Source organism: Eptatretus burgeri, unplaced genomic scaffold (genome assembly GCF_056783735.1).
Source record: "Eptatretus burgeri isolate ZD-2024b unplaced genomic scaffold, Ebu_testis_v1 Ebu_testis_scaffold_3161, whole genome shotgun sequence".
Taxonomy (NCBI): Eukaryota; Metazoa; Chordata; class Myxini; order Myxiniformes; family Myxinidae; genus Eptatretus; species Eptatretus burgeri.
In genome coordinates this window covers 167,069-181,848 of record NW_028225109.1, presented here as the reverse complement: position 1 = coordinate 181,848, position 14,780 = coordinate 167,069, and the positions used below count along the sequence as shown (strand labels likewise).

General features: G+C 46.0%; 1 protein-coding gene across 8 annotated transcripts in view; it reads right to left on the bottom strand.

Annotated features, from left to right (window-relative positions):
• Positions 1-14,780, bottom strand: part of LOC147006607 (neural cell adhesion molecule 2-like) — a 77,464-nt gene that overhangs the window by 47,658 nt on the left and 15,026 nt on the right. For 7 of the 8 annotated variants that reach the window (XR_015054729.1, XR_015054728.1, XM_085868417.1 and 4 more), the window contains 5 exons: positions 14,602-14,668; positions 10,246-10,398; positions 8,593-8,774; positions 8,296-8,392; positions 6,278-6,389 (listed from right to left, as the gene is read on the bottom strand). Coding sequence is in view for 6 of the 8 variants with exons in the window: in XM_085868417.1 (XP_085724543.1) it covers positions 6,278-6,389; positions 8,296-8,392; positions 8,593-8,774; positions 10,246-10,398; positions 14,602-14,668 (611 nt within the window). In the remaining 2 variants the exon portion in view is untranslated. The remainder of the gene's footprint in view (positions 1-6,277; positions 6,390-8,295; positions 8,393-8,592; positions 8,775-10,245; positions 10,399-14,601; positions 14,669-14,780) is intronic. The other variant, XM_085868416.1, reaches the window with a different exon arrangement.

Genomic DNA, 14,780 nt, shown 5'->3' with positions numbered 1-14,780 from the left:
TTTGTTTCAATCCAACGTAGCTGCCAGACCATGTGACCTATGACGTTGAAATTTTCAAACGAGATTCCACATGGCTTGTCGATCATACATATTCAGTTTCGTATCGATCTGCTCAGCGGTTCTGAAGAAGAATATTTTTTACGTTTTTTTTTTTTACACATAAATTACACAAAAACACCAATGTTCTTGAGTGAGAAAGATGAATGGATGGAACATAATTATATTGTGACGTCCACGGGACTTGAACAGTCCCGCCAACGTAGAATGAGCCGAAACGATGGAGGCGGTTTATTTATTTATAACCCAAACATGGCGGTTCTCATCGCTCTACCGCAAATGGGACGAGGAAGGTGGCACGAGTCACTTTTCACTGAGTTGATGATGTTTATTTGTTTTTATTATTAACCAGAAATAACAAGACTCGGCAAGAAAAGGGATCCGGGGAGATTCGACTGGATGGTGTGGGATCGGGCGTGGGGAAAAACACAGACAATTCCAATGAATATACAATTCTCAAACCCTCTAAGGCGCCAAGTACACACACACACACACACACACACACACACACACACACACACACACACACACACACACACACACACACACACACACACACAGTAGCTACTTCTGGTGGTCAGGCTGGACCGTGGTGTGGACGCAACTGTCCCTGGATCAGCGTCGGACGAGCTGGCCTTGCTCTCGTCAGGGGGGGGGGGCAGGAGAAACCGTGGTGCTGTCGACCTCCTGGTCCTGGCCCAAGTCCGCTCACAGCCGCCAGGGAACCAGTTCTGGCGCCAAATTGCGAGCAGGAGAGGGAGGCAGGTCCGCCCGCCGTTCGACCCCGTACTGCGAGTCAGCAGAACCCCAGAGCCAACCAAGGTGAGGCACGAGGCTCAGCAAGGCTCCAAGACACGATGAAGAACACGATCGAATCAGCACAACAACAAGTACGCTTCCCGAGCAACAGCCTCCACACCAAAAAAACACGATCTTTTTGTCCCGATCTTCTTCCTCTTCCTTTTCGACCCCGATCAGAACCTTTTTATCCTCCCGTCCTCGTCACTTCCAATCGAGCCGTTTATTGGCCCACCGCCGTCGCCTTCCGCCAATCGTGATCACGGGGCGGAGCCATCCGCTGCACTGTCCTGTGACGTCACGGCCAGCCCCCAGGGACTACTAAAAGGGGTTTACGCAGACACACTTACCCTATCCCGTGTCCCTATCTAATTACGTGACAATTATCATTTCCCCCTTGAAGAAATGGACATTTACTGGACAACTTATCACCACTGAATTGCTACTTATTACATCGAGATCCTGGTAAACTCGAACAGCATGGCATACCTAATTAAACATCCTAATTACCCTTTGAATGCATACTCCCCCCCTCAAACGTAACACTGCCCCCTCCTCTGCTACCGCAGCTACTGCAAGGTATATCACAGGCGCTACCGTACCAGCCTTAACACTTACTGACTCACACCTAATTAACCTAACGAAATAAAGTAGGAGGGGCAATGGGCAGCGAGTCGCAGCTGACTTACCTATCCTGCTTAATGTACTACCCGCTTATGGCCTTATCCTCGCCTAAACAATCATTCGTTTTTTTTTTTGTTTTTGTTTTTTATCACATGAGAGCACTGAGCGAAGTTGCACTCCATCTTCTGGATCATCGCTCTTGCCCAACACTCTTCCAGTGATCTGGGGAGGGGAAACAAAAGGTTCCACAAAAACACAACACTTATACTTTACATTCCTACTCTAAGCCTGAACAACACTATTCACAGGATATTTACACTTGACCGCCTCCCCCAGTGGATGCTAATAGACCCAGCGTTACCTGGGGAGCCAATTTTCAAATTTGCTTGCCCCAAAATTATGCGGACATCATGCCCTTGCTGCACCTGTCAAGTTGTGCGGGATCGAGTGGGACTCACACATCTTCACAACACTCACACCATGGTCATCATCACATTTCTAGGTCATGATCCCCATTTTAATGATGCAGGCTGAATCCCGTCGTGGCCATGGGGTGGGTTACCACAAGATGATGGGGGCATCTCAGGTGCAACCATGCCCACAGGTAAGCTTTAGCCCAACCCAGACGTTTCTCCCTTTGATCCCCACCCCCCTGGTAGCCATCAGCTCTCATCCCGTACAACACACTGGAAGGGGTCTCACTGGCTCCTCTGGCCTTCCTGGGTCGCCAAGGTCCTACCCGCCTTGGTCGCCCAACCAGACCCTCTCCCAGTTGCCTCCAGACACTGTCACCATTAGCCACCAGGTGGTGAATCTCCTTGAAGGGGGTCGCAATTCACGCTCACCGTGAGCTTCAGCAATCCCTGTGGACAAGCACATCATCCCCACCCACAAAACCCACATGACTCCCCCACCCCATCGGCCTTACATGTGACACCTGCATTTCTAACACTTCACCGACCATGACCTTCCCTGTTACCACACCATGCCCAATAAAAAAACAATGTGTGCACCATACATTTCACTTCTTCATTTAAAACAACTCACACAGCACTTCTCACCTGATCCACGCACCAGCCATTGGACAGCCACTCGTGCCCGCTTTGTTTCCAATTACCCACTGTCCCGATTGTCACTCTAAAACCCAGCAGAACTCACAAACCCATGCCAATTTTCCCACAATTCATTTTTTTTCCACCAGAGGGCACTTCGCCACAATCTCAGCAGCCGAGCATGGCCGTATATGATCAGCCCAATCTAGTCTCCCCGACCCCCGACAGTGATCTCCGGACCCGACCTATGAAAGGGCATCTCGGATAGACCTGGCGGTTCAGCAGGAGGATTCACCCTCTCCGAGTCTAAAAGTCTATTGGAGGGTCCCTCCATCGCCGGGTACCGGCAATATCGTTGCATGTGTCCTCTTCGCCCGCACCGGAAACAACTCCCCATAAAAGGCCCCCTTGAGTATCGGTGAAATGTCTCTTCCGGTTCCGGACCCCTCGGCCATAATCGAATTGTTCTATTGGCTGGGCTGGACCCCGCCGCTTTGGCGCACTAACTACCGGATTACCCTTTATCAAACTCGACAGTTTCTGGCAAATTTCCTGAAACATTTGGGTAATGCCAATTTCTCCCAGCCCCTCTCCTTGATCCTGGATCTCCGCCTGTCAGACCGTCACCGATGGCCTCTCGGGCACCCGACCCGGCCGCCTCCACGAGGCCAGCCTGGCTGCGCACTCAGCCGCTCGGTGAACGGTGGGTGGATCCTGTAGCTCCACTAGCGCTCGGACCTCAGGGTCCGGAAGAGCAGCTAAAAATTTCTCTTGTGCCAGTCTGTCCCACGCCTTCACTGTAAGGTCCCGATACGCGATCCTGACTGATTGGTAAATGTCCTGTGCCAGCTCCTGCACTGTCTCACCCGGCTTTAATCTGCGGTGCTGGAGCTGGGCCCGCACCAGATCACAGTTTGCCGCGAACCCAAACCGACGGCTCAACGCCTCGCAAATGTGGGAGCTGGTCAACATCCCCTCCGCAATCACGTTTAACACATCTGCAGCTGGTCCCCGCAACGTTGCCACCAAATTCCCTGTACGTTCCCGCTCATTCCACCCGTTTAGTCGGGAAATGCACTCAAATTGCGTCAGAAAAGCTTCAACGCTCCCTGACCCGTCGAAATTTACCAGGGGGATCACTTTTACGGTGGCCCGCTTCTCAGTTTCTCCCTTGTCCGAATCCAGCCCAGGGATCAAACACCCTTGTGGCTGCGTATCCAATTTCGGAGCCCACTGTGGCCAAAGATGTTTTGTGGTGAGGGTCTCATGGGTCAATTTTGCCTCCTGTTCCAAACGTTGAATGGACCGATTCACCTCTTCCCGCAGGATCTTCTGGGCCCGCACAACCTCCTCCAAGGCTCCGTCGCGAGTTTGTAGCTGCTCCTCAACCAACCCGGACACTACTTACAAAAGACGGCTCTACCAGGCCTTTATCCAAGACTTCATCTTGGCTCATAATTTTATCTTGTTCGTCCAAACGAGCCTCCAATCCTTTTACCTCCTCCGCCAAATTCATCCCTTGCTTCCTCAGCTCTCCCCACTCTTCAACTTGCAGCTGCATACGAGCATCCACACAGGCACGATGACGTTGCAGGATTTCATCCACTTTATCAACCCGAATGTTCATTGCATCAATTTTATCTACCAATTTTTTTCGTATATTTTCCCCCTCCAATGTAATTTCTACCTTTGTTTCCTCCAATCTATCCTCGAATTTACTTTGTATTTCTCCCAATTTAACATCCACACACTCCTGCATCTCAATTTTCATTTTCTCCATCTTTTCCCCCAATTCATCCCTCATTAAATCAATCCATGCACCCAACTGTTCCCCCATTACCCCCAATCGATCCGCCATCTCTGCCCCCTGTGCCGTCATGTCTGCCCTCTGTGTCACGAATTGATTTTCCATTTGTGCCGTCATTTCTGCCATTTGTGCCCCCTGTGCCGTCATTTTTGCCCCCTGTGCTGTAATTGCACTCATTAAACGTTCCAACATTGTCCAGATCGTCATCGTGCCGGTTTCCGGCGCTGCCGGCTCCGTTACGGGCGATGAAGCACGGTCCACGCTCGGAATGGGGGAGGTTCCAACCCTACCCCCGTCTCTCCCTTCTTCCCCCCACTCGCTGCCAGACACGTGGCCTTCCTCCTCAAACATCTGCACATCCGCCATGGTGCAGAAGTCCTGTTTGCCGCCAATTAATTTAAATTTGAAAAATCCTGCCAAAATTTTCCCGCGCTCGCGCGCTTTTCTGTAGTAATTTTATATTCCAATTCGTGGAGAGATTTTAATCTTGGTATATTCTCCCGATACCAAATATAATTTAGAGGGGTTCGAACATCCAACACCCTGACACCAATGTGACGTCCACGGGACTTGAACAGTCCCGCCAATGTAGAATGAGCCGAAACGATGGAGGCGGTTTATTTATTTATAACCCAAACATGGCGGTTCTAATCGCTCTACCGCAAACGGGACGAGGAAGGTGGCACGAGTCACTTTTCACTGAGTTGATGATGTTTATTTGTTTTTATTATTAACCAGAAATAACAAGACTCGGCAAGAAAAGGGATCCGGGGCGATTCGACGGGATGGTGTGGGATCGGGCGTGGGGAAAAACACAGACAATTCCAATGAATATACAATTCTCAAACCCTCTAAGGCGCCAAGTATACACACACACACACACACACACACACACACACACACACACACACACACACACACACACACACACACACACACACACACACACACACACAAAACGTAGCTACTTCTGGTGGTCAGGCTGGACCGTGGTGTGGACGCAACTGTCCCTGGATCAGCGTCGGACGAGCTGGCCTTGCTCTCGTCAGGGGGGGGGCAGGAGAAACCGTGGTGCTGTCGACCTCCTGGTCCTGGCCCAAGTCCGCTCACAGCCGCCAGGGAACCAGTTTCGGCAGGTCCGCCCGCCGTTCGACCCCGTACTGCGAGTCAGCAGAACCCCAGAGCCAACCAAGGTGAGGCACGAGGCTCAGCAAGGCTCCAAGACACGATGAAGAACACGATCGAATCAGCACAACAAGTACGCTTCCCGCGCAACAGCCTCCACACCAAAAAAACACGATCTTTTTGTCCCGATCTTCTTCCTCTTCCTTTTCTACCCCGAACAGAACCTTTTTATCCTCCCGTCCTCGTCACTTCCAATCGAGCCGTTTATTGGCCCACCGCCGTCGCCTTCCGCCAATCGTGATCACGGGGCGGAGCCATCCGCTGCACTGTCCTGTGACGTCACGGCCAGCCCCCAGGGACTACTAAAAGGGGTTTACGCAGACACACTTACCCTATCCCGTGTCCCTATCTAATTACGTGACAATTATCATTTCCCCCTTGAAGAAATGAACATTTACTAGACAACTTATCACCACTGAATTGCTACTTATTACATCGAGATCCTGGTAAACTCGAACAGCATGGCATACCTAATTAAACATCCTAATTACCCTTTGAATGCATACCCCCCCCTCAAACGTAACAATATCAAAGGATAACATAATTAACCAAATTCATAATCCCATCCTGAAGGTTGTTAATGAGTCATCTGTGTTTTCACCCACGATCCAGTAATGGCGTTGCATTTCTTCTGAAACAAGCTTACTTCCTCAAGCTTAGGGTTCAAATCCTGAATGCTGCTGCCACAACCTGTGGGATACCAGCCCAGTTTTCTCACCAACGAACCAGCAATGGGGCCAAGTAGGGAGCTTACCGGTACCACGTGATTATTGGATCCGGAAAACCATCAACCATGCAGAAAAGGCGTGCTGTTGACTGTTCTGATGAGTTCACCCAAGAACTCAGAGGATGAATCGTGGGAGCTCCTGCCATGGAAAGAACTCCAGTCAATCTCAACATAATCATTTGTGTAATACTGAAGAGAGAGGGACAGAGAGAGAGAGAGAGAGAGAGAGAGAGAGAGTCAGAGAGTGTTGTGTAGTGTTTGTGCGGTGTATTTTGTGTGATGTTTGTGCGGTGTATTTTGTGTGGTGTTTGTGCGGTGTATTTTGTGTGGTGTTTGTGCGGTGTATTTTGTGTGGTGTTTGTGCGGTGTATTTTGTGTGGTGTTTGTGCGGTGTATTTTGTGTGGTGTTTGTGCGGTGTATTTTGTGTGGTGTTTGTGCGGTGTATTTTGTGTGGTGTTTGTGCGGTGTATTTTGTGTGGTGTTTGTGCGGTGTATTTTGTGTGGTGTTTGTGCGGTGTATTTTGTGTGATGTTTGTGCAGTGTATTTTGTGTGGTGTTTGTGCGGTGTATTTTATGTGTTGGTGTGTTACGTAATTAATGAGACATAATTCGAACTGCCACTTTATAACTGCTGGCAGTGATGACCGGGTACCAAGACGCCCCACTTTGATCGAACACCTGACCCTGACCCATGACGTTTTTTTTGTTATTATTCAATTGAATTCAGAATGGGATTAAAATAAATTAAATTCAAAATCAAATGGAAGACCAAACAGGTTCGAGTCCTGCATTGGGGTCATCAGAAGAAATATGAACAAGCAAAGAGCAAAGATGAAGTCATCAGGAGGAACCTGGATAGGATTCACATTTCAGCTGCTACTCGTCCACCCTCAAACCCATCGAGACACAGCCAAGTGAACCTTATTTTAAAAACTAAAAAAATAAATAAAACCCCCACTACAAAAATTTAAATTATTCTGCCTGCCAGACCATGTGTCTTGAAATTTAAAACATGTATTCCCCATCACTTCCAGATCATAATTTTGAAGTTTCATGTGGATCGATTAAGTGGTTCCAGAGAAAACATTATTTAATATTTTTCTTCAATCCAATATGGTTGCTAAACCATGCGGCTTATCAATTATTCCCCAACAAACTTGTACACGCATGACGCATGCCTTGGGGAACATTTATGTGAAATTTCCCCTCGATCTGTCCAGCTGCTCCGGAGAAGATTTTTTAGATGTTTTAGGATAAATTCAAAATGGCTGCCAAACTATATGACCTATGACATCTTGCGTGTGAACCTTTTGTTCCTCAGGGATAGTCGGTCATACGATTAAAGTTTCGCCTCGATCTGTTCCAATGGTTGAAAGGCGGCTGCAGAATCACGTGTCCGTTTTTCCAACATGGCTGCCAAAGCACGTGACGGATGACATCATAATTATCGTTATTCGACATGAGTAGTCGCACCAATTGTGAAAATTTCGCCTCATTCCAACAAGCGGTTGCGGAGAAAAACACGAAAGTTCTGTGTTGACAGACAGACAAACAAACAAACAAACAAACAAACAGAGAGACATACAAACAAACGGACCCAAATGCAATACCCTCTCCTTCGGCACGATTCAAAATGGCCATCACGATGTTTCACAGGCAGAGTGATTGATTCATCGGTATGTGTGCCGTCCCTTCGATGTATGTGAAGCTGGGTGTCCTATCTGCCGGCATTAGTTGGTGGATATTAAAGGTTCTACAGGATCCTTCATGAGGAGTAGGTGAGCTATCTCTGGCACCGTGGCCAAATTCCAAATTCCTGCCTGAAGCAGTCGAATGCGTCAAGCTTGGCCAACCGGTTCGTGAACTACTTGGGCCAAAGACTTGCCTTGGCCAACCACACAAAAACGTGGGAATAACTGTGGCTGTTAAAATATAACAAGTCAGTGTTATATATTTGCTGTTAGAGCATCTCGTTTTGTTGGACCTTTTTGAACACCACATTTACTGTACGTTCAAAGTCCATCAAAATGGTTTTCCATCGTACTGTTTTTAACCAGAAGAACTTCCTTGCTGGCGTTTCCATGGACGTTGCTGGCATAGCAGGTGTAGTTGCCGAAGTCTTCTTCTCTCTCGGGGGTTACCTGGGAAGTAAAGAAAAGCACGAGGTACAAAGTCACAATCAGCTCCACAACAATTGAGTGGAATGCCCACAAGTCAATGATCTGTCCGATCATCTTGAAAACCAATGACTCCACGATGTACAGAAAGACACATCAGAAGTGTGAAAGGCCAGTTTCCACTCAATCCCTTTGGTCACACCTGTACAAGATGCCTTCCTCACCCGCAGAGTAGTGAGGCCCTCGGTATGGTCGATTCTGACGAGCTTTGTGCTGGTCAGAGACAGGCCGTTTCGACTCCAACCAAAGTGAGGAGGAGGGTTACCATGCGCACGGCACGACATGCTTACGGTCTTGTCCAGCGAGGCGATGAACGACACAGCGTTGTCTTCAAACTGCGGAGCATCTGCGGGAACAAGGACATTGGAGGTGTACAAATTAATGCGAATGAGCTGACTTCATCGATCTATAATTCCAGCAATATGTGTGTGTGTGTGTGTCTGTCTGTGTGTGTGTGTGTGTGTGTGTGTGTGTGTGTGTGTGTGTGTGTGTGTGTGTGTGTGTGTGTGTGTCTGTGTGTGTGTGTATCTGTGACCGCTGTTTCTCGACAACCACTGGTCTGATCTAATTGAAACTTGCCAGCTCTATTGCTGGGGACCTGAGTATGTGCCTTTTCAAGGTTTGATATTAATCGGACAAGTGCTTCCCAAGTTATGGCAATTTATTTACCAAACCAATGACAAGACACGTTGCTGCGTAGGCGTGGCCGTTGGGGAAGAGATCCTCAGCCGCATTCCCCATTACGGGTTACAACGTACGCACTTCTGGATAGTGATGACTTGACGTATTCTAATAATTTCTCGATTTCTCATGCGCATTTATAGATAAACACAATGCCCCAATCCAGTCGTCGTTTATGAGAGCGAAGGAACGGCCTGTGTGTTTGTTTGAAAGTTTTTGGGGTTTTTTTTTTTTTTGGTTTGCACGTACGGACACGCGAGAGCGAAGGAACGGCCTGTGTGGTTGTTGTTTCTGGAACGCGGTTTGAAACTTTTTTATTATTTTTTTGCACTTACGGCCACACGTACTCATCTCTATAATGTGCTGTACATTGTCACGTCACAGACATCGCTAATGAGGACGCTCGGAGCAAAAGACAGGAAGATGTTTCTTGTAGTAAAGTAACCACGTACTGCAGTACAAGTGTTGCCTCCTCTCGATTTTCTTTTGGCTGTCCTTCGCTGCGCCTACACCGATGACTCGATATCAAGTTTGGCCTTTTGCAATTGTGGAGAAGACAGTCCTTTAAAGTCATCTGACCTTGACGTGACTTGAGGTTGATAATGAAGAAATCAGAGGTGTGGGAGTCAAGTTAAAAAAATATTGCGTCCATTTTTGTGGACCTGAGTTGCGTCACTTAGTTATCCATGATATTCCGACCATCTGCTGTTTCGTTGACTTTTAACATCCGAGATCAGTTCTTGATCGAGGTCGATCTTACAAACACTGATCTGAGGGTGGCCCACGTTTCCTTGCAGTGTGGGTGTTGTCTGTTTCAATTCATTGGCGGAACCATCTTGGCGACTCAATGTGCAAGTTCCCTGTACGACGGCTACGCTGCACAAATAAGTTACACACCAATGTTGAGTGAGTTTTTGATGCTCTCGCAACGATTATTTTTCCTACCAGGTCATCCTGAAATAATATCCTCAAACAGCCCAGCAGAAGGACTAGCCAAATGTCATTCAACATGAATTGATGGACAACACTGGTGGTGATGTGTTTTTGGAAGTGTGGTGAAGATTTCCGACTGGACAACGCAAATTGTGGAACAAAGCAAAACAAAAGTTACTCTAACAAAGCAAAAGGACACGTACAAGTCACATTTAGAAAGATGCTGGCCACTGCGGTCCCCGCAAGGTTGGAAGCAAGGCACTGATACATTCCACTGTCTGTGCGAGTCACATCACTCAGGATCAGGGAGGAGACGACTGCGTAGGAGATGAAAACCTCCCCTTCAATTTCAGGCTGTTGGGATCGAAACAAAGACATAATCAGACAAACGATGAGTCAATGATGGACGATGAGTGCACTTGATGAGAACAGTGCAATAAAAATCAAAATATTTAACAAGTGAAGGGAAGAGTTCAACGAAACCTCCTTCCTGAGACTTTTGACTTTCCTGAGGTTAAATCGCACTCTTCCCTTCATTTTTTCAGGCAAGCGGTGTATCACCATCACGTGTCATCATCCCTCGCAACCTCTTCACTTGCGGGTTGTTGTGCTGCCTCCCCTGGTCACTTTCCTCTCTGTTCATTCACCTGCTTGTTGAGTACTTGCATGGTGCGGCTCCACAGCCACAGTGAGTCCGCAGCTTCTTCACCCTCTGTCACGTCACTCTTCCATGAGCTTTGATCTTGCTTTTATTGATTCTGAACCTGGCCGTCGACTATACCTTGACCTTGGACTATACCTTGACCGTGGACTATACTTTGACCTTGGACTATACTTTGACCTTGGACTATACTTTGACCTTGGACTATACTTTTACCATGAACTTTTTCCTTTGAGCATGAACTATACTTTGACCTTGGACTATACCTTGACCATGCACTATACTTTGACCTTGGACTATACTTTGACCGTGGACTATACTTTGACCTTGGACTATACCTTGACCGTGGACTATACTTTGACCTTGGACTATACTTTGACCTTGGACTATACTTTGACCATGAACTACACTTTGAGCGTGGACTATACCTTGACCTTGGAATATACTTTGACCATGAACTCTATACTTTGAGCGTGGACTATACTTTGACTGTTGACTATACTTTAATCATGGACTATACTTTGAGCGTGGACGAAACTTTGAGCGGGGACTATACTTTGACCTTGGACTATACTTTGACCTTGGACTATACTTTGACTGTGGACTATACTTTGACCTTGGACTATACCTTGACCGTGGACTATACTTTGACCTTGGACTATACTTTGACCTTGGACTATACTTTGACCATGAACTATATACTTTGAGCATGAACTATACTTTGACCTTGGACTATACCTTGACCATGCACTATACTTTGACCTTGGACTATACCTTGACCATGCACTATACTTTGACCTTGGAATACACTTTGACCTTGGACTATACTTTGACCATGAACTATATACTTTGAGCGTGGACTATACCTTGACCTTGGAATATACTTTGACCATGAACTCTATACTTTGAGCGTGGACTATACTTTGACTGTTGACTATACTTTAATCATGGACTATACTTTGAGCGTGGACGAAACTTTGAGCGTGGACTATACTTTGACCGTGGACTATACTTTAATCATGGAATATACTTTAATCATGGACTATACTTTAATCATGGACTATACTTTGACCGTGGACTATATTTTGAGCGTGGACTACACTTTGACCGTGGACTATACTTTGACCGTGGACTATACTTTGACCGTGGACTATACTTTAATCATGGAATATACTTTAATCATGGACTATACTTTGACCGTGGACTATATTTTGAGCGTGGACTACACTTTGACCGTGGACTATACTTTGACCGTGGACTATACTTTGACCGTGGACTATACTTTAATCATGGAATATACTTTAATCATGGACTATACTTTAATCATGGACTATACTTTGACCGTGGACTATATTTTGAGCGTGGACTACACTTTGACCGTGGACTATACTTTGACCGTGGACTATACTTTGACCGTGGAATATACTTTGACCTTGGACTATACTTTGACCGTTGACTATACTTTGATCATGGACTACACTTTGACCTTGGACTCTACTTTGACCTTGGACTATACTTTGGCCTTGGACTATACTTTGACCATGGACTATACTTTGACCATGGAATATACTTTGACCTTGGACTATACTTTGACCGTTGACTAAACTTTGATCATGGACTGCACTTTGACCTTGGACTCTACTTTGACCTTGGACTATACTTTGACCATGGACTATACTTTGACCATGGAATATACTTTGACCTTGGACTATACTTTGACCGTTGACTACACTTTGATCATGGACTACACTTTGACCTTGGACTCTATTTTGACCTTGGACTATACTTTGACCATGGACATTCCTTTGACCATGGAATATACTTTGACCGTTGACTAAACTTTGATCATGGACTACACTTTGACCTTGGACTCTACTTTGACCTTGGACTATACTTTGACCTTGGACTATACTTTGACTGTTGACTATACTTTAATCATGGACTATACTTTGACCTTGGACGATACTTTGATCATGGCAATACTTTGACATTGGACTGTACTTTGACCATTGACTATACTTTGATCATGGACGATACTTTGATCATGGACTATACTTTGACCGTTGACTATACTTTGATCATGGACTACACTTTGACCTTGGACGATACTTTGATCATGGACAATACTTTGACATTGGACTGTACTTTGATCATGGACTATACTTTGACCGTGGACTATACTTTTTTCAGCAAGTAATGTGCAATCTCCAGCCACCCGGAGGATGGGTACTCTGCTCGGTTGAACAGAAATCGGTCACTGAATTGGTTCACCAATGAAAACCAAGCAGAATACTGTTTTTGAGGTCAAAAGCTCAAAGGGTCAAAGTTCAAGATCCCATAAAATCATCAATTTTAATCCGATTGACTTGGTTTGCATATTTGGAAGCCTATTTTTTGAGGTCAAAAGGTCAAAGCTCAAAGTCACATAAATCATCAATTTTCATCTGATTAACTTGAAATTTGAACACGAGTTACATGATGGGCCACAGACCTGGTTCATCAAAAATCAGAACGATCGATTGAGCCTTTTTGGCGCGTCAATGGCTTTCATAACAACAATATCACCCCATCATAATCAAATGGGCCTTTTGTGAATTTATTATTACCAAACCTCAGTAATGTTTCCATTAAGCCTGATGTTGGCTTCATGGTTCTGGTGGCTGGCTTGAGATCTTAGGGTCTTGAGTTGGAGCCCCATTGGCTGCTGAATTAACACCAGGTGGGGTTGACTCAGCCTGTCATCCTTCTGAGGTTGGTGAAATGAGTACCAGTGTACTGGTATCTTGGCACAGTATCAGCAGCATGGTCGTGCCCCAACAAAATGATCGCTACCTTGCAGCCAAGCTGCCATGTGCAAGAAGAAGGTCACAATTAGAAAATGTATCAAATTTATTACACCATTCAATCATGTAAAACACCTTGAAAGGTCAAATTTTCGAAATTACCAAATTGCTGTTTCCGTGGCAACGATTGTTTACTTGGATTTCGCAAGCATGACATCTTTCTTGTTTGTTTGTGAGCAGGGTATCTCAAAAAGTAATGGATGGATTCAGACGAAACTTGGTAGACAGGCTGCGTGTGTGACAAGGACAAACTGATCAGATTTTGGTGAAGATCCGGATTCAGATCATCTGATGATTGATTTGATTACACCCCTTGACTCAGATACTATAATTTTTGAGCGATTCTTTACCATTGAGAGATCGGGCCAAAAACGACACACAGCACTGCTCACCTCCACTCATTTGTTCCTCTTTTATCCTGCCTGTGGAACCAACTTCCACATCCTCTTCAATTTCATTCTACCCTCCAGGTCTTCAAGACAGCTGTGCACCACCATCTCAGATCGTCCCCTTCCCAAAACGGTGATCTTTGCTCTCCCCATTAACCCCCACTCCCCCGTCCCCAAGCTCACCTTGTTCCAAATTTGCAGTTTTTCCTTCCTGAGAGTTTGTTTCTGTATTCATCTTGTCCATCCCATGCGTCCTCCCCTACCCTTCATTCCTCATTCCTCCCCACACCCATTATTCTCCCTCTTTTTTGTTCTTCAACCCTGGTGTTTGTGTCCCCTCCCCCTCTTTCTACTGTTCCTTTTGTTCTGTTGCATCCTGATCCGCTCATTGCTCTCGTTCTTCCACGAGCCTTGACCTTGCATACAAAAAAGGCTTTTCGAGAGTCTCCTCTCAGTCAGTACAACGAGAGATGAGAATGGCGCAATGAAGAGTGAAGTAAAATAAAGGAGGTGAAATAAAGCACGTGATAGAGCATGGTTTTGTGGAGGAGGAAAAAAAATGTTGGAACAGGAAGATAAATGTTCACAAAAAGCATGGAATGTACAGCTTCCAGAAAAACAAAAATAAAATAAAAAGACAAGAAAATTCATGATGGTATATCCTTACCTGTACAGGTAGGTGGCTTGAAGGAGGCAGCCACGGGTCCTCCGATGAAGATTGTGAATCGTGTGGCTTGATGTATAAAATGAGAATAGTGATTGTGTTTGAGTCATTCACTCTGAATATATTAGACATCACATTTCCATGACTAAAAATACCACAACAATTGATTTCTTTTGTTTAA